The sequence below is a fragment of the Mustela lutreola genome, chromosome 3, assembly GCF_030435805.1.
Source record: "Mustela lutreola isolate mMusLut2 chromosome 3, mMusLut2.pri, whole genome shotgun sequence".
In the NCBI taxonomy this organism is placed as follows: Eukaryota; Metazoa; Chordata; class Mammalia; order Carnivora; family Mustelidae; genus Mustela; species Mustela lutreola.
In genome coordinates, this window is record NC_081292.1 from 203010603 (window position 1) to 203031479 (window position 20877).

General features: G+C 39.1%; 1 protein-coding gene and 1 long non-coding RNA gene across 2 annotated transcripts in view; one reads left to right on the forward strand and one right to left on the reverse strand.

The window, feature by feature from the left end:
• Nucleotides 1–3278: 3278 nt before the first annotated feature.
• LOC131827637 (uncharacterized) lies at nucleotides 3279–4328 on the reverse strand. The gene is made up of 2 exons (XR_009352094.1): nucleotides 3757–4328; nucleotides 3279–3584 (listed from the first exon to the last, which is right to left on the reverse strand). It is a non-coding gene; the product is annotated as an uncharacterized LOC131827637 (long non-coding RNA).
• A 94-nt stretch (nucleotides 4329–4422) lies between these two features.
• STK17B (serine/threonine kinase 17b) overlaps nucleotides 4423–20877 on the forward strand; it is a 30872-nt gene continuing 14417 nt past the window's right edge. Inside the window, exons 1-3 of the mRNA XM_059168543.1 lie at nucleotides 4423–4680; nucleotides 14581–14747; nucleotides 20568–20780. Of these exons, the coding sequence (XP_059024526.1) occupies nucleotides 14626–14747; nucleotides 20568–20780 (335 nt within the window). The 5' untranslated portion in view covers nucleotides 4423–4680; nucleotides 14581–14625. The remainder of the gene's footprint in view (nucleotides 4681–14580; nucleotides 14748–20567; nucleotides 20781–20877) is intronic.

Sequence of the window (20877 nt, forward strand, 5' to 3'; positions counted from 1 at the left end):
TGTACCAGTCTGGCTCATTACTCTCATCAGGAAAGACTTCCCCCAATTACCTTTGCTAACAGGGTTTAAGAGAGCCAGGGGACGGGAGGACTCTGCGGTCCCCAGTGCTCCCCAGACTGGGACGGGCTGTAGACACCATGGCTAACGCAGTGTGACCTACCCAGCACTCCTCCCTCCCTGTGGACCAGCCTGTGTCCACGCAGCCTGAGTCCCCTTGCTGGGTGCAAGTTCGAGCCAAGCCCCTTCAGAGTGTCTTGCCCCTACAATTGTGTCTGGCCGCCTAAATTTAGTCTGGTCACAATTTTCTGGCTTATCCAGCTGGAGACAGGTAGTAGCATCTATTTGGTTCTTGCCACATGGATTGAACTGTAGGGTCGGGACACAGTAATGACTGGTAAGGCTTTCTTCAGAAGGAGCATATGTCCACGGCAGGAGTTTTAAATTTGGGCCTTCTTCACCGTGTAAAAGTCCACCTTCCTGGGCATCTGTATTGAATAACTGTGTGATCAGGGAGGCTAAGTCCAGATATCTTCTGTCCTATGTGTTCAGCTTCTGGTGATGAACCTGGTGGGATGGGGGAGGGTCGCTTTCCCGGGCACTGCGTGGCGAATACCGTAGCGCGAACAGAAAGGACCCCCAGGCCCGGTCACGGACGGTGATTCATGGGCCGCACCTGGCAGGACCGCAGTACCAGCCTGCCGGAGCTTCCGTAACAATCAGCTCCGAACGGATGGCCTGGACAACAGAAGATGATGTTCTCACAGTCCTGCAGCTAGAAGTCCAAGATCAAGATGTCAGCGTGTTTGGTTTCCGCTGAGGCCTCGCTCCCTGGCTCGCAGGTGACGGCCTTCTCACTGGGTCACCCCTCAGGCTGTGTTGTAATCTCTCTTTTCAGAATTATTCTTAAATCGAGACATAATTGACAGGTAATATTATAGTAGTTTCAGGTATACAACATAATGATTTGATATTTTGTACATTGCAAAATAATCACCACAGTAAGTCTAGTCTACAACCGTCCCCCTACATAGTTACCAATACATTTTTTTCCTAGTGATGAGCACTTTTAAGACCCATTTTCTTAGCACCTTTCAAATATGCAATACAGTATTAACTATATTCATTATGCTGTACATTGTATGTCCATGACTTAATTATTTTATAAGTGGCGCAATATAGTGACCTTTGACCCCTTCACCCATTTCTTCCACCTTCTTCACCCCTCATCTCTAGAAACCGCCAATCTGTTGTTTATCTAGGAGCTTGGTTTTTTTGTTTTATTTCGCTTTTAATTCCACATAGAAGTAAGGTCACAGGGTACTTGTCTGTCTTATTTCGCTTTGCATTTATTTCAACTTGAGGTCCGTCTATATTGTTGCAAATGGCAAGATTTTATTCCCTTTTATGACCGAATAGTATTATGTTGTGTATGCATCACAATTTCTTTAGCCATTCATCCACTGACGGACACTTAGGATGTTTCCGTATCTTGGCTACTGTAGATAATGCTGCAGTGAATATGGGAGCGAATACATCCTTCTGAGTTGATGTTTTTGTTTTCTTTGCATAAATACTCAGAAGCGGAATTATTGGATCATATAGTTGTCATGTTTTAATTTTTTGAGGACCCTCTATACTTTTCCATAATGGCTGTACCAATTTACACAGTGCACACAGGTTCCCCTGTCGCCCACATCTTCGCCAATACTTGCTCTTTTTTTGTCTTTTTGATAATCACCGTTCTGACTGGCAGATGAGGTAACATCTCAGTGTGGTTTTGATTTACATTTCCCTGATGATTAGTGATGTTGAGCATCTTTTCATTTACCTGTTGGCCACAAGTATGACTTCTTTGGGAAAATATTCAGACCTACTGCTCATTTTAAAATCAGATTGTTTTTTGCTATGGGGTTGTGCGAGCTCTTTCCATATTTTGAATGTTAACACCTTGCCAGACACATGATTTGCAAGTATTTCCTCCCATTTCAATAGGGTGCCTTTTCATTTTGTTTTTGGTGTAATCTCTTCATCCTGGATTACCTCTCACCTATATAATCTCATTTTTACCTCAATTATCTCTTTAGAGGCCTGATCTCCAAATACAGTCCCATTCTGAGGTGCTGGGGGTTAGGTCTTCAACATACGGGTTTGGCAGGTACAAAGCCCATAGCAACCACCATCCGTGGTCAGTATGTGGCATCTGAGGATCAATTTAATGAACTGTGTGGTCAGACGCAATGCCCACAAAATGACCATTAGGTCACATGAAGATTTCCTACTCAAAGGAATGAGAACAAAACATGCATCTTTGATAAGGTTATGAATGACTTTAGGTAAATGCAATTGGATGGAGGGACATAACTGACTCTGGATTTTATTGTAAGGCCACAGATGGCACAGTCCACTTCTCAACACCAGGAAGTCCCTGTTACTTGAACCGCAGTGCCTGAGGCCAAGCAAGTGTAGTTGAATCTTTTTGGGATAATGTGCTAAATCCCAGCTGGCGAATCCGACATTAGGCACAAGGGTTAAGAATCTATTTAGGGGCATAAAAGAAACATATGGAAAAAATACAGTGTGAGCCCTGTACTAAGCAATAAGGCAAAGAGGTGATCAGGCTGAGAGTGGAAAGGAGAAATCAGCAAAGATTTCTGATTTCTGGAGAGGGAAGCCTTCTTATGGTTGGAAATTGGTGAACAGGTGCTGATGAGGAGACGGTGAAAATCTGGAGGCAAGACAGGGGCAGGAAATGCAAGATATGAAAAGATCCTCTAGAAGCTGATGGTTAGAGCCCAGGGCTTGTGAGTAAGGAGGGTTGGTTTAAAGCAGTGATGGAGGAAGGTCCTCCTCTAGGTGTGAAGTGACATGGGACTGGGTTGGTGACAGAGGAGAAAGTAGATTGAGTGTATAGAGATTGATCAAATGTAATTGAGGAATTTCTAGCATTACACACACACAAACCCAAAATCATTATGATGATATTTGTGATTCCCAGAGATTACTGTTTCCAGTGCTGGTACTGAGACCTCTGGGATGCTACCCCAGTGTTCGTAAAAGAAAAATGGGAAAAGTCTTATTGGTTTGTGAACGCTTAGATGCTGATAGCGGAAAAGTCCATTTCAGCATGTGGCTTTTCGGTTGTTTGTTTCCATGCTAACCATAGACCTCTCTGGTCAGTTCAATTGTTAGCAGCAAGAAACTTGAAAGATAAAAGCAGCATTCTCCAAGTGACACATTAAATTGGGATGAATCTGTTAAGTAAAAACAAGCAGACTTCATTAAATGATTATAAGGCATTTTATGCATTTATCTTAGAAAAATACAGTATGGAAGAGATAACAGATGGCTTCATGGGAATTTGCTTGGCTTTCTGGGATAGAACAAGAAAACCTCCTCTTTAAATGTTGACGGGGCGCCCCTGGGCAGCTCCATTGGTTAGGCAGCTGACTCTTGATTCTGTCTCGGGTCATGATCTCAGGGTCCTTGGGTGAGTCCCAGGTAGGCTCAGCACTCCGCGGGGATCTGCTTGAGAATTCGCTTCCCGTCTCCTTCTGCCCCTTCTCACGCTCATACACTTTCTCTCTCTAGAATAAATAAATCTTAAATAAGTAAATAAATATTGCCCGAATGTTATTCTTTTGATATATTTTCTCTCCCGATGGATTTTCCAATTACTGTCAATATACTCTGCAACCAATCCTAGATTATACATATTTTTAAAAAAAATTCGATCCTGTCGTGCACAGAACTTGCAACCTTTTCGTTCTCTTCAAGGGGCGACGGATCCCGAGTGGCCGCCGCGGGCTTTCGTCCCTCGCTTTAGCGCCCTACACGGAAGGTCAGCAGCTCGCCCTCTGCAGACTCGCGTCCACGGCCCCCACTTCCTCGGGCCAACTGCGGCGGCGGGGCTCGGGCTCCGTAACGCCCAGGGGTGCTGATGCTGGCCAGGCTGACGCGAACTGGGTCTCCGCTCTCGGGGGGCGTCACGTCGTCGGGAAGGGGACTCGGGAGGGTCAGGAAGCCCGAGTCCGGTGGGTCCAGAAGTCTGGGAACGAGTGAGCCGCTGGGACTCACTATTTCTTCCTCTTTCCAGTGTGCACGTATTCGCGCCTCGCGGGCTGACCGCTCTGAAGGCAGCGAACCGAGCACCTGGTCGAAGTTACGGCCGCCGGCGGCGAGCGCCTGTCTCACCCCTCCCTCGCCGCGGTTACCCCCGTGCCCCACCTGCTCCGCTCGGCCTCCGGCCCCACCCGCCACACCCGCTCCGGGTCTGGGCACCGCCCCCCAAGCCCGCCCCTCAGCACGCGCCGCGGCCGGCGCCCCGCCCCAGCCGTCACGTGACAGCCCCGCCCTCTGTGCGCGCTCGGATTGGCTCTCTCGGCCTCGGGGGTGGGGTCTGGCTTAGAGCTCGGCCCCGCGACGCGGCTGCAGTTTTCAAACCTCAACTGTAAGCCCGGGTCCGCGTCTGCCCTGCCGTCGCCGGGAGCCACCTCACAGGAACCGGTCACGCTGTGGGCCGCTGTCCAGAAGAGTAAAAGTGGGTCCTGCCGCGCTCGGAGCTCCCTGGCGCCTCACGGGGCTAGAGCTGGAGAAGCAGTCGTGTGGTGGCCGCCGGCGCGGGGCGGGACGAGAGCCCCCTCGGAGGGGGCAGCCCCGAGAGGACCTGCTGCGGCCCGAGCGGTCAGTGCCTTTCGCTTCGCGCGACGCGGTCCTGCCGCGGCTGGTGGGTGGGCTCCGGGCTGCGACTCCGAATCCCTGAGCCCGCCCCCTTCCTCTTGGGTACGGGGACCCCCACCCCCACCCCCTAACGCGGGGGAGGTCCAGAGGAGGGATGCCGGCGGCGTGGGCGGATTCGGGGCCCCTCAGAACCCGGATCCCGGCCTGATGGAGTGGACTCGGGTCCGCCGCCCGTCGGGTGGCCCGGCCGCCCCGGCTGGAGTCCTGCCTAGCGGCTTCCCTGGGGTGCGGGGCTGGGGCGTGCGGTGGCCCTCGCAGCCCCCTCAGTGGGGGCGCGTGTCCGTGCGTGCGTGTGCGCGCGTGTGTGTGGCTGCGTGTGCGCCGTCGCCCCCCGGCCCGGCCTCTCCCCGGTCGCGTCCCGCGGGGCTCCCGTCGCCCGTGGCCGGCCCGCGCCCCTGTCCACGTCGCGTCGAGGTGGTCCTCCCTGACCTCTTTGCACCGCTGTGGTGGCCACGGGGCGCGTTCCCGTCTGGACTGGTGGACGCGTCCCGCTCGCGGCTGCCTTCCGTCCCCTCAAAGTTGGGGCTCGTCCCGTGGGGCATGTGCCGTCGCCGCTCGGGAGAGCCCTGTACAGCCCCGAAGAGAGAGGACGAGTGTCCGTCCTTTGGGTAAACTAAAGCGACCCGGTGTTGTTCTGACGCCCTGTAAAGCCCCTGCGTGCGCACGAGCCACCCTGAAGCGACACAGCCCCGCGGGGACTGTGGGGGTTCGCGCGGCTCTTCGTCGTACTGCGGGGAAGGCGGAGGCTCCGGGTGGCTCCCCGGGAGGGATGAGCGGAGGCCACGCCGGCGGGGACCGCGTGCCGGCGGCCGCGGGCAGCGGCTCTCCCCCGTCGGTGATGGCCCGGGAGACGCTCACAGACTTGCAAAGTAAAATTAGGAAGGAAAAATACACTTAAAAAATACAGCCCCGTGATGGTCCAAGTGCCCGCAGTCACGGCGTGGCCGGCGTCGTGTTGACCGCCGGGACTCGCGCGGCGCGGGGCCTGCCGTGGCGGTCGCGGGCGCGGCCCCTTTAAGCGCCGTCTCGGAGACGCGTGCGCGGAGCGCGGGGTTGGCCGGGGCGCGGGGCCGGCCGGGGCGCGGGGCGAGCGGGGCCGGCGTCCGCGACCGCGCGGGGGGACCCACCGGCGCGGGCTTGTCAAAGGACAGGAGGGGACACCTTTTTTCCTCGTTGATGCGCTGTTTTATTGCTGTACCGGGAACTGTCCAGAAGTAGTTTTCAACTACTTCTACCGTTTTTATTAAATAACATCACCGTAGAACTTTGTATTTTTGAAAAAGTTGGTCCATAGAAACAGTGCCCTCATTTAAGACCTCTCTTCCCCATCCATCCTTCGGTGAGATGTTTCTTTCTTTCTTTCTTTCTTTTTAAATTTTCTGATACTTTAATAAGTGGAGCTATTAAAAGTTCAATATTTGAGATACATAGTATGCATTTTAGATCATTTACTAAATTATGGGTCTAAAATTGAAGGGAAATATATTTACATGGCAATATATTTAAGTCTTAAAAGTAAAACTTGTGTAGTAACTTTAAAGTATTTCTTTTGTGTGTGTGGACAGAACGGCTGTAGTTGCTCTTGTACTCTGAGTAGCGAATTCCAATTTGGTTAAGACAGAATCAGTTTCTAGGAAAGTCACACCTTGACTAATTGATCACCGTGGCAGCACGTTAATAACAAATCTGAAGAAGACACAAGCATTTTTTTTAAAAGATTTTATTTATCCATTGGACACAGAGAGAAGGAGATCACAAGTAGGCAGAGCAGCAGGATGGGGTGTGTGTGGGGGGGTGTAAAGCAGGCTCCCCGCTGAGCAGAGAACCCCAGGTGGGGCTCCATCCTAGAACCCTGAGACCATGACCAGAGCCGAAGGCAGCTGCCCAATGCACTGAGCCACCCAGGTCCCCCAAGACACGAGCATTTTATGGCATGTTTCTAATCAAACAATTTTATTTTTAAGCTTGTGTTGGCAGTGCTTTACTGGTGTTAAGTAAATACTTATACATATTTCAAAAACTTTGTTTTGAATGTTTGATTATTATGAGAGACCATCCTTATCAAAAATTTGTTGTACCCAAGAGACCTAATTTAAAATCCATGAATCAAGGAAATCAATTCCTAACACTTTCACTAAATCCTAAAATTGTCTCAAAATTGCATGTGTAATATATTGTAGTGCATATTTCCTGTATACAAAATTTGCAGCTAAGAACAGTGCTCTTAGATTTACTGCTTTTAAAGGATTTTGATCCTTTTTTTTTTTTTTTTTAAAGAATTCTTTTGCAATCTGTGGGAAACATTAACAGTCATTTATTTACTTCCTTTCCCCTTGGGAAAACTTTATTTTAGTTGCTTTAGCTTGCCACCATATTGATGACAAAATTCTATGATTTTATTTTTAAGTAGTTTATATTCTGTGATAGGTTATTTTCAAAGGATATTTCTTTGACTCTTTCAAACTAACAAATTTGCTTATAAATTAAGTTACAAATTTTTTAATGTATGTGGTGATGCTGCAATTTTCAAGACCTATTTAAATTTTTAAAAATTTCTTTGATTTATCATTTTTTCCAATAACATTTAACCTTGAACTTCAATGCCACTTTAAACATCTAAATTAATCAGTTTCGTCTAACATTTATATGTGTATTTCAGTGCATCCCTGACCCTTTGCAAGTTCTTCACCCAAAGAAGGCATAGTTATACTTTGAGCATTTAAAAATTTTGATATTAACAGTGAGATGGTAGTTTCATCTTTAAATCCTTAAAGGATCATATCCCATTTTACTGTAATGGCTACTGAACAAACAGTACTTCAGCAGTGCAGTCAGTAAACAGTACTTTATTTTACAGTAGAAACTTAATTTTCCATCTGATGAACGACAAGCACTGTGTGTTTGTTGGTCCACTTTATTTCTGTTTTTCAACATCTTCCTATCCTGGTTCACAGCTACAGGGTTTAATTTTTCTTCTGAAGAAAGGCATAGAATCAGACCTGGGGTTGTTACCTGGAACTTCAGCCCTTGGGTTGTATATACTGACTGGCTGGGCTAGAGTGAGTTAGCTGGCTTCCTTTTGTGATTTTCAAATAATTAAATTCTTGACTTCCTATTCAATCTTTAGAAGCAAACAAACAAACAAAACCTGTTTTAGAATACAACTAGTAGAAGGAATATAGTCTCTTCCTGGAAATCGAAAATCATCTTCATCCTTATCTCTACAATAATACCTTTATTTCTGTTCAGTGACTAAAATGGATTCTTCTGCCACACTAGCAGAAAGTTCTTTCCTTATGTTGATGGATGCTAGATAAATCTCCAGTTCCTCTGTTTCCTAGGGAAAACTTGGTAGCTCTAAAATGCTGACATACAAAGGAGTTGTTTCCCTATAATCTTGTGCCTTTCTTTCTTTCTTTTTTTTTTTTTTTAAGACTTTATTAATTCATTTGAGTGAGAGCATGGGCAGGGGAGAGAGGCAGAGGGAGAAGCAGACTAACTCCCCATTGAGCTGGGAACTGGACCCAGGACCCTGGGATCATGACCTGAGACGAAGGCAGATGCTTAACCATCTGAGCCTCCCAGGTTCCCTAGTCTTGTGCCTTTCTTCATTTGCTGTTGCTTTTTGAATTTACTTCATGATCATGTAGATTTGTCATTCCTTAGCAGGACAGATATCTGAATTTCTTGAATAAGATAGCTTTTAAAATACTGATATTTTTAGCTGAAGTTGTTATTCACAAAAAACAGGTGGTCACCTAGTCTGGAAAGACAGGTAAATACAAAACAAATGATCTGTTGGTATTACATTACAATATATGATAAAACATTGTTATCCATATTTCTAGGCTTTATGGCTATCCCATTTAAAACTGAAATTCTCTAATAACAATTCAGAACATTTCTTATTTTATTTAGCCAAATACTGATTAAGCAGAGACTAAGGTGCTTGAAGCACCAATGCTATAATTTCAAGATGAACCTCAAGTTTTGCTCAACCCTTGAAGATACGAGATTCACCTAAAAACTCTTGTTGCTGTATTTCATAATTCTTATAACTCAGTTCCTGAAACATTAAAAAAAATTCGTACTGGGTGCCAGATACCCTATTAGGGATTTAGACACAAAAACAAATGTTGTTGCCCTTTAGACACTAAAGAGAATTGTTGTCTAACATGTTACACGTTCAAGTAAAGAAGTGTGTTGAGGGTCGTCCTATTCCTCCTGTTTGAAAGGTAAAGGAGAGGCGTTTAAACCAACCTGTGAATTTTAGGCAAAACTTCCTGGGTGAGGTGACCTTCTATGCTGAGATATGTGTGAGAAGACTTATCCATTTAAGGACAAGTAGAAAGAACATTTCAGGCAGAAAAGTAGAACAGAGATGTAGAGGGGTAAAAAAAAAAGAATGTGGCAGGAAATGAAACTGGTGTGTACCTGGCTTCAAAGCCTTTCGTATGTCATGCAGTAAGGGCTTTGGTTATAGATACTGGGTAGCTAATGAAGCGATCAAAGCAGACAATTCTCTAGATGTTCTCATATATTGTATATGCTATATCCTATTTCTGTAAAACATTTTTATTGATAACTTCTAAATGAATATTGTAATGAATATTTTTTAAATATTTAAATAGAGCTATTTAAAGGTTTTACAGGGACTGTTGTGTCTTACAAATCACATCACAGTGCTGTCTCCCTTCAAGTAGGTTAAGGTCCACATCAAGCCTAACATTTTCTGTTACTTCCTTCACCGATCCATATCTGAATTCTTTTTTTTTTTTTTTTTTTAAAGATTTTATTTATTTATTTGACAGAGAGAAATCACAAGTAGATGGAGAGGCAGGCAGAGAGAGAGAGAGAGAGGGAAGCAGGCTCTCCGCTGAGCAGAGAGCCCGATGCGGGACTCGATCCCAGGACCCTGAGATCATGACCTGAGCCGAAGGCAGCGGCTTAACCCACTGAGCCACCCAGGCGCCCCCCATATCTGAATTCTTATTGTAATTATTGTGATGGGAATTAATAAAAGAAAAATATTTGAGAATAAGTTAGAGGTACTGTATACTTGGAAGCTTAATTTTATCTTGCCTTCTAGTACCCTCTTACTGTTTCTAGTGCCTGATTGTTTCTATAATTGTGTACCTCTATACACACACACAAACACATTTACCTACTAAGTCCCTTAAGATTTTATTAGTGTAGCCTAATAAAGTGTTATGAAATGAATTTCAAATAGATTGAGACATATTGGTAATTTAGAATCAGTTATGTGAATTTAGTAGAAAACAAAAGGTCTGCAATTGTGGAGTTAAAGAGAAATTGTTTGGAAATTCAGGAAGATACACAGAGGAGAGGGTTGACTGATAACCTTCATGTACCCAAGGGTTAAACCTTATGTGACGGGCAGCCAGATGTTTGTGGAGGGTTTGGACAAAGTGTAACATTCATGCTCCATTATAAGTAAAATTGGCCAAAGGAGAAGAAATGGAAAAATATCTAGGCTGGGGTAACCTGTTCAGGTTCAGTAAATAGAAGGAAAATAAACGTACAGGATGCTAAAGGCATGCCTTAAGCAGTCTGTAATACCGTTATTTTAAGAGTAAGTAGGTAAGTGTAATGTTCTGTTTTCAGAAATGTGCTTGCTCTTTATTCTGAGACATAGTTGGTATTTCACCATATTCCCAGCTAGAGTAAAATTATCACAATTCAAAAAATGATTTTTTTATTAACATGTATTTAAAAGAATTGCTGATTGCCCACTGCTGTTTTAAGCTACATTTAGAGTCATAAAAATGCCTGTGGGTATATTCAGCATTATGATAACCAACAGTACATGTAAGGGGAGGAAAATTTGTTAGGGTAAAAAATTAAAAACATGAGACAATGTCCAGTGTTAGGAAATACTCTCAAGTAGCTTGATTTAACAAGGCCCTATTTGTTTTACTATTATCTTATCAATACTTTATAAAAGCCAGCTCTTTTTCATTCTAATCTAACCAAATAATAGGTATTACAAAACAATATTTATTTGTATATTTGGAATCACATTTTAGATTTTGGGAGGGAAGGGGGTCCCAGGATAAGTCTAGATTCTCATAAGCAATACTCATAATAAAGGTGTATATTTTAAAGTTACAAATTCTTACACATTATATAGAATTGTAACTATAACATTAATTCAGAATTTTTTAAATTGCCTTTTCTATCCAGTATTAAACAAGGCATTAATTCTTGTTTGGTGTTTACCCTGAATGCTTATATGGTCTCTGCATTAGAACTGACATATTACTTGGAGAGTGAATGCCATCTGCTCTATATAAATGCAGAGGAAACTCTGAAGCCTTAAAAAAAAATTGAGCAATAATGGCTCTTGAACCTATAGCCAAGTAAACCCTTAATGTGTAAAGAGATATATTTTGCTGTTGCAACTGGGTAAGTTTCTGCGTTCAGAGTCTAGCCATATATATACACAGCCATCTTTTTTATCCAAGGGTATTTGCTAATTATTTGCCTATTAGTAAAGTAGTACCTACTTAGTGTAGATACTTAAAATACTTGGAAAGTATAAGTACTGCCATAATCCCCCACTCAGAGAAAACTACTGTTAACGTTTTGTCCTAGTTTTCCAGTCTTTCCTTCTATTTGTTTTTATATTTTTGCCACAAAATTATCATAGTACATATACTTTTTCTGTCTCCCTTTTTTCACTTAATATTATAGGAGTTAAAAACAGTCTTTGAAAGCATGATTTTTGAGTATATGGTATCCTATTATTTAGGTATATTTAAACACTTTTGGACTTTGGGGTTCATTTATTGAACAAGTTTGTTTTTTTCGTTATTATAAACCCTATTTCACTGAGCATGAATCTTTCACTACATCAGAGATCCATATTGACTCTTTGGGAACTTGAGAGCAGAAAATACTCAAAAAATTAGTTCTGTTAGAGTTCTTATGAGTAGATCACTTTGTAGCTGATATTTTACAGCATGAGATAAAGATCTTAGATTCTAGAATCTAGATGAAGTGAATATCTCAGAATCAAGAGCTTATACTTTGTCTCTATGATTGAACTTAACATGTATTTCTTATATTTCCCAAGGCCTGATTGATGGACAGTGTTGGGAATGTAGCCCAATTTGTATCCATGATATAGATACATCCCTTATTTCTGTATATATGTATGTATAATACAAGTGCAATCATAAGCAGACATGGAAAAAAATTGTCAAAACCCAAAGATGACCCGGAAAAAAGTAGACTGAGCATAGAAATTGGTGACTATTTTGATTTTTCTGAGAGGAATATATGACCATTGTAATTGCATACCATCAGATCTAAGTAAGTACACAAATAGTTTATCAAAACACAGCAAAAAAGGGCCGAATTTTAAGAATTGAGTTTAAGCTAACCTGTGGTGAGAGTTTTGTATATGGAAGCAGTACAACTTCTTACCAACAGCCAGGACAGTGTAGAGAGTATCTTTAGGTAGAATATTAACAATATTTACTTACTGAAAAATCATGATGTACTCTCATGGTTAGCACTGTTCCAGTGTCATTCTATTTGAGTACATCGTGTTTTAATCTTAATCCATAGAGCTGTGTAAGATAGATTCTATTATAATCCATACTTCAGAGGAAGTAGAATTGAAGATTTCCGCAGTAGTAATTAGAGAAATGCAAAGTAAATCACAAAGTTTCATTTCCCTTCATCACACTAGAATAGCCAAAGTTAAAAGCCTATTGGGACAAATGTTGGCAAAGAAATGATAAGCTCTCCCACCTAGTGCTGGTGAGAATATAAACTGCGTGTGGAAAAAAGGGACCAACTTCAACCGCATCTGTGTTGTCTTATTTATTTTTAATTTAAATGAAATATGACAGAACAATGAGATTGAAAAAGCAAGTGTTTATTAGGATATTTGTATCCTTTCCTGTACATCTGAAATATTTCTTTCTTTTCTTTTCTTTCTTTTTTTTTTTTTAAGTAACTATATTTGTTTCCCACACAGCCATGACAAAGTACTGCAGATCAGGTGACTTAGACAACAGAAATTCATTTTCCCATAATTCTGGAGAGTAGCAATTTGAGATCATGCTGTTGGTGGGAGTGGTTTCTTCTAAGGCCTTTCTCTATGGCTTGCAGATGTCCTTCCTCTCCCTGTGTCTTCACCTGGTTTTCCTTCTGTATGTTTCTGTGGCCTAATGACTTTTTGTAAGGACACCAGTCCTGTTGGATTTGGGTCCACCCTAATGACCTCATTTTTAACTTAATCACTGCTTTGAAGGCCTTAACTCCAAATACAGATACATTTTGAGGTCTAGGACTTCAACATGTGAATTTTGAGAGGAGGGGCACAATTGGTCCATAACAGTAGTGAGTTTAAGTAATTTAGTTAAGATCTCATAGCTGGTGTGATGGATAAATGTGATTCAGACCCAGCTGTGATTCGGTCCAAATGCCATTTTTCAGAACGCTACTTGGCAACCCATAGACCGCTAGAAATGTACACCAAAACTACTTAGGTCTTCGTTTCTCCAAAGATCAACAGATTTAGAGGAAAAAAATTGTTGACTTAAGAATAAAACCAAGAAAATATAGAAACTGAAAACAATAAACTGTTATCACATTGCTTATTAAATTGAATATAGTTGTCATTTGAATTTAGGAAGATAAAGAACAGTACATGTCAAGGAAATAAGTGGAGGAAAAATGTGGCAGAGAAACAACAAAAGCCTTAGGGGGTTATTGAAAGAGGGTGCTAGGAGACTAATACTGGGTCTTTTGTTAGATACCCATAGCAGGAAGTCCTAACTATTATAAAATACATAGTCTACAATTATGTGAATTCATGAAATGGTAGTTTTGTTGTTAAAACTGAATACATGTAAATATCACAAAGTTGCAGGTAAATATGAGTTCAAGATATAGAATTGTAGAATAAGGCTTTGTATATGGTCATTAGCTTATTCAACAAAGTTATAGAGCTTGGTTCTATCGAAAGAAAAAAAGACTTATGAAAGCTTGAGTTTAATATTGAAATGTAGGTAGTCTGTTAAATAAGTTCTATTTCTTGTAGTTTTTCAGAAGTCAGTAATATAACTCACAAAATGTGAACTCATTACCAAATTTGGCTATGTAAAATTAAATTTAAAATGAATAATCATTACCTTGCTATGTTAAAATCTTATGTGAAGATATAAATTTAAAGAATGAGGGTTTAAAAATGAAATTGAATGATTGCTTGTATTAAAATTATAACTATTTTTTAAGAATTTGAGAGGTCTTGAAGATTTTTACAGTAGTTTTATTCTGAAATAAAATCAGTAAGTTAGTTCAAGTACAATAAAGGTAATAGAATTTATGTGTGTGCTTTCCACCTCCTGCCTTCCTTGTGGGTAGAATGTGCTATTTAATTTTTTTTTTAAATTTATTTGACAAAGAGAGATCACAAATAGGCAAAGAAGCAGGCAGAGAGATGGGGAAGCAGGCTCCCTGCTGATCAGAGAACCCAATGTGGGACTCGATTCCAGGACCCTGAGATCACTACCTGAGCAGAAGACAGAGGCTTAACCCACTGAGCCACCCAGACACCCCCTTTGTTTTTTAAAAGATTTTTAAAAAATTTATTTGAGAGATCACAAGTAGACAGAGAAGCAGGCAGAGAGAGAATGTACTATTTAAATCAATCTATCTATTTTTCTTCCTTTCTTTTTTTGGTTGTACCTTAGAGCTAAATATGGAGCTGTAAAATATAATGTACATCCTGTGTGCCTGAGATAACATCTTTTTTTTTTTCTTAATTGCATTTAAGTTATATCCTGTGTCTTCTCTTTTCTTAAATAGGTAAAAATAAGTGACTAAAGAAGGCATATCTGGGAGTCATCAAACATGTCGCGGAGAAGGTTTGATTGCCGAAGTATTTCAGGCTTGCTAACTACAACTCCTCAAACTCCAATGAAAATGGAAAACTTTAATAATTTTTATACACTTACATCTAAAGAGCTGGGACGGTAAGGAAACTTTATAATGTGTTTTCTGTTTAAATTAAATTTTGGATTTCTCAGTGTATAGTTCTATAAAATTCACTTGATTGTTTTAAAAAATGATTAAAAAGAAAATCATCTCTGTTGTTATTATAAAGGTCTAGTCTTAACTGATTTGGAAATCAACTCTATAGAGAGTTAGTGAGCTTATATGATATATCCCACCAGATTCAGAGCCCTGAGAGGAGGTTGGGGTTCTCACTGGAGGCTGTGCGTGGAAACAGAGAGCTTACAATAGTAGACTGCCTAGTCCAAATTGGGGCGCTGCCATTTCCAAACTTTGTGACTTCAATTTAATTTCTGTACCTCTTAGTACTATAATTTCCTCATCTGAGAAGTGGGAATGAAGATAATTACATCTACCTTCCATGGTTGTTATGAGGATTAAATTAGTTAATCTAATTGTGAAGTATTTAGTAGAATGCTATCAATTTTTGTTAAAAATTTTTTTAAATTCCTAGGATATTGTGCTGCGCTAAAAACATAAATGAGAGTGTCTTCCTCTTTTTTCCTAAATTAAACAAAAAGAATTAACTCATATTTGATAATACAATTCTGTATGATGAAGAATGCGTGTTCTGTAGGTAAGACACTGTACTTAACACTAATACTGATCTGTTTTGGCCTAACTACAGTGTTAAGTCCAAAGGGTGACCAGAGATTATGAGACCATTGCCATTTAAATATATACACACGTTGTAAAAATATACTGAGTTATTTGTTAAATGTTTAACATCTTTGAACTTTAAAGACATTTAACAAAGAGTTGAAAGATGGTGATCTGTTTCAATCTTCAGTTTGATTTTAGTTCTGGAGACAGATGTTTGCTTATCTTAAATTAATATGGTTTCCTATGTCCATGTTTGTGTTGATAGATGTATATAGGAAGATAGTATGATTGATTTTTATATTTGAAAGTCTCAGTGTGGAAATAAAAGCTGACTGAACCATGAAAAGTAATTCTGTTCTTGGTGATCTTTTACGTGACTGGTAACGACAAGTCCTAGACTTGTCAGATGTTAGGTGCAGTCTTTTGTTTGCAAATAAGGTTGATAATACGTACTTCATTAAACTAAGAACTAAAGGTGAAAACATTTTTCATAATTCCTAGCATATTTATTTAATAAATTTTATGTGCAAAATATTTGGTGCTTTAATGATGTATTGAAAGATACAGTTTTCAAACTTTCCAGAATGTTTCTAAGAAATAATTTAATTCTATATCTGTAATTATTTCTCTGTATTTTTTTTAGAGATTTTATTTATTTTTATTTTATTTATTTATTTATTTTTATTTATTTTATTTTTTTAAAATTTATTTATTTTATTTTGACAGACAGAAATCCCAAGCAGGCAGAGAGGGAGGCGGCGGGAGGGTGGCGGGGAAGCAGAGTCCCTGCTGAGCAGAGAGCCTGATGCGGGGTTCTATCACAGGACCCTGAGATCATAACCTGAGCTGAAGGCAGAGGCTTAACCTACTGAGCCACCCAGGCACCCCTATTTCTCTGCATTTTAACAGGAGGAATCAGTTTCTTTTAGTTGCTTATGTCTTACATGGAATAGTTCTAGAATCTTTGCATTGGAAGGATTTGGGTGGTCAGTGGTCTACTATAATTCTTTGTGCAGCAGTCTTTCCTACAATTTTCCTGACAATCTGTTTTTCCAGCTTCAGTTTGAATGCTGCAGTGATAGGGAACTCATTACCTCATAGTGTGTCTGTTCCATTTTGTGGGTACCTTGGAAGCACAGAAGGTTCTGTTTTCTGCTCTGCTAACATCTACCCAATAAACATAGTTCTTCTTTTGTACCTGCATGTAATGTCCATGTGAAAAATCCATCAGAGATTTGAATATGATTGAACACTGCCAGTTTCCTTAATTGTTCATCTTATGACCTAATTTCCAGACAGCCATCTTTGATCTAGTTACCTTCCTCTGGACCACTTCGTATTTTTCATTGTCAGTCTTAAGAAGGCCTAGACTGGACACTATTGTCAATATCTTAACATCTAGATTACTGTAAAGCTTTATTGAGGTAGCTTAAGATTCTCTTAGGAGTTTTCTTTCCTTTTTTAAAAAACGGGTATGTGAAATATATACCATATATATTATATTAATAAAAAACAAATTAAACTGGAAGTCAGCAACCTGTCTTAACTCTGGATCTAAAGTTGTGTGATATACTTAGTTGTGTGATTTCCTTTTCATTAAGAAGAGAGGGTAGACTAGATTTCTCCAAGTTTCCTTCTATTGCACAAATGTTGGGAAACTGTTTTGAACAGATAACTGACTATGAAAGCCTTGAACAGTACACACATTAAAGGGTATTCTTTTTTATATTTCTAAATTACTATTTTGATGGGTATATGTACATACATTTATTAAACTGACTTTGCAAAATAGGGATAATGTGGCTTGAAAGTCTACAAAATATGTTTTTTACTTTGGGAGTTTTGGAGAACTTAAACTTTGAGGAGGACAACGTTAATAATTTTAAATGATTTTATAAATGAAGTACTATCATAACAAGCATAAACTTGAATCAGGTATATTTTTTTAACATTTTAAGGCAAAAACTCATGATAGAATCTTATTAAAACAAATTCAGTTTGCTAATATTCAGTTTGCTAATATCTTTAGGAAAGAGACCTAACATTATTCTTTAAATTGGTATGGTCTAATGAATCATGTGGTAAATTCAAATATTTCTAATTAGTAAAACTTAATCAATTAGAAATCATGATCTTTCATGACCAATAACTTCCTTTAAGTTCTTCTAATATTGTTACCCATCTTAATATACAATACTAATGTAAAATGAAAATTAGAATTATAATATTGTTTTTCCTGAGGCTTTATATTTTAAAGTATGTAAACATAATTCAAGCATGTAGTGAACTACAAATTTCTTCATAAGTCAAGTTGATCTTTCTAAATCCCCTGTTTTTAAAATTAATTTCAAGATAGTTTTAGCAAACTAAAAGAAAATATGTAAAAGTTTACAGTTTATTTTAGACTGTTCTCAAAAAACTTAACATTGTTCCTGTTTTTTAACATGTTGGGCAAGTTTTGTTCCACCCCTCCCCCAACCAAGGCAAGGTTCTTTAAGACTTCTTGTGGTTAGAAGGGTGAGGCAGATGCAGAAATAGACGTCAGCTTCCTTTTTGGTTTACCCTGCCCCCCTCCTTTCACATTTTATTGTCTATTCTAGAATGCAGAAGGGTAACTACTAGACTTTTTCACTGCCGGGAAATCTAGCCAGCTTTGCCTTTTTAGGGTATGAATTAAGTATTATTGTTAAGGGTTTTTAATTTTCTTAAATATTTCTGTTAAATTTGATATAGGAACATAATGTATGTAAAAGATTGTTTTTATACTTCTGAACCACAATTAACATTTTATAATGGGAAACAAATACTTTTTTCTTCCTAAGTCATCTGATAATTATGGTAATTAACAGTATATTAATGAATATATATGTAAAATGTTATTGGAATCTTAAAAAAGCTTTAAAAAATATAAATGCTTTAAGTACAGGACACAAAATATCACGGTATATGGTCTTGTAGTAGGTGCATCATAACTCCTGCATTCATTCAACAGGTGTTTCAGTTCCTGTTATGTGTTAGCAAATGTAGATTTTATAATAACTGTAGTACTGGGGACACACAGAGTCTCTACCCTGATGGGGCTTTTACTTAATCATAAATACTGACAAATAAATAATTACCAATATCATTTGGTCACCTTTGTACTGGATTAATGAGTTGTGTACCTGTTTAAGAAAGCCTTGTAAAAATACATGAAAGAATTTAGATAAACAGTGTTACTAGTTAATTTTGCTCATTGTTCTTGAGAAAATTCTGGCTTGCAAATATATTTGTAAAATCACAGCAGAGTTTAATTGTCACAGTTGGTAGTATAAACTGGGTGTTATTTTTTGTTTTTGTTTTTTTTTTCAGATGGACAGTTTTCTTGGCTAACTTGTTTCTGTTTACTAAGTTTTACAAGGTGAATTTCGTCATAAAACCCAAAATTTCCTTTCTGTTTTAGACACATTTTCACTTATAAATCTAAATGAGAATTGGCAGAAGTGAGTTGTACTTCTTAAAAAAACTATCTTAAAGGGAGGAATTGTTTTGCAGTGGTTAAAAGAGAAAGCTAGGAATTCACATTCCATAATTTAATTCTTGGCACTCCAATTCCATATATGACCTTTCAGGAGCCATTTAATCTTAGTCTTATTCAATTTATCCAGTATAAAATCTATAAACATGGGTGGTTTGAATACAAAGTAGAGACTGATGACCTTTTTGTGTACTCATTGAAATACATTGATCTGCATTGCTTTTGCCATACAGTGAAAAAATACCTTATGGTTTAAATTAGACATTCCAAATCTTAAAGTTCTTTCTAAGAATCAGGTTTGTGCATGCAAATTTATTGAACTGATGTAGTTTTGGTCAATGTAGAAGAGTCAAATTATAGCTTGGTCACTTTTTTTTTCTTTCTTTTTGGTGTTAGTAGCTATACTTTTTCAGCTTGGTTTCCAGTGCTTTTCACTGGCACCAATATAGAAGAAATTTGGAAAATAAAGAGTAGGTATCTTTGTCATCCTGACCCTTGAGAATAGCAAATAAAATGCAGTCAAGCAATTTATTTTGTCCCCCATCCCCACCCCAAACATCAAGTTTTCCTTGCCAGGCACCTGAATTGGGGAAAGAAGGGTTGTGGAACAAAAGTTCCTCTCTGAAGACCCTTTATTTATACCTCATTTGTTAGTATCTACAAAGCAATTTGAGCCTTAGGATACAAGTTCTTAATTTTGGATCCGTGGACTCAGGTTTTGAAGATTTGTAGATGGGCTTTGAAATCTAAAAACCCTCTGGAATTGTATGTATCAATATGTATCAAAATAGCTTAAGGTCTTTGGGGAAGCTAGGTTTTGGGGATATATAGGCTTAGAACACATATTTGCCAGTATCTTTTTAAATTCTTGCTGAGATGCTAAGCACTTCTTTTGGAAAGAGCCAAACACATACTTATTCTAAAAGTGATAAACATGACTTTAATGGGTAACTATTGAGAACTATTAAATTTTCTTAGTTGATCGTGAAGTATTTCTGGATACATATATACCTTTGGTATCTGTTACAGGCTTCATAGACCACTGGGCAATATTAAGATATTTACTGGTAAAAACAACTGCTAAGTTAATGATAGAAAACTTCAAAGATTGTTAAAAGTGGTGTTGAAAGGCAAAGTAATTACACTAAGAAAATTAAATGTCAAATACTCATTTTAATCTTTTGTTTTTGAAGGAAGCTATTTTGATTAGAGAGCTCGTGTGGTACTCTATTAAGGGTACAGTTTTTGGAAGTAGACCAAGATACATATACTCTCTGGGGTCTGTAAAATGGAATATCACTTACTATATAGGATTGTTATGGTATTTAAACACAAAAATTTATATCAAGAATATGGCATGGTGTTGGTATGCAGAGAAGATCTCCCCCTACAATGATAATGTATTGAATTAATAGTGATGAACAAATACAATTCTGTCTTATCCTGTTATTACATTTGCCGTTTTCATTTTTATGTGATAGTACTATAAATTTTATAAAAGTACATGTAGTATTTGATTTGGTTAAGAGAAAATAGATAAATTTCTAATGGCATAGTTGTTTGAAAGGATTAACTCAAGTTGAAGTTTTAACTGTGTCTGTATTATACTAATATTGTTCTTTATGCGAGCATTAAAATCGATTATCTCCATTTTCCCTAGAGGAAAATTTGCTGTGGTTAGACAGTGTATATCAAAATCTACTGGCCAAGAATATGCTGCAAAATTTCTAAAAAAGAGAAGAAGAGGGCAGGATTGTCGAGCAGAGATTCTACATGAAATTGCCGTACTTGAATTGGCGAAGTCTTGTCCTCATGTAATTAATCTTCATGAAGTCTATGAAAATGCCACTGAAATTATTTTGGTACTGGAATAGTAAGTATACGCTTTAATAAATTTAAATAAATTTAGTGTACTTATTTTAAATGGTGGATAAGGTGACTTGAAATATCAAGAATAGGAGTGATAAACG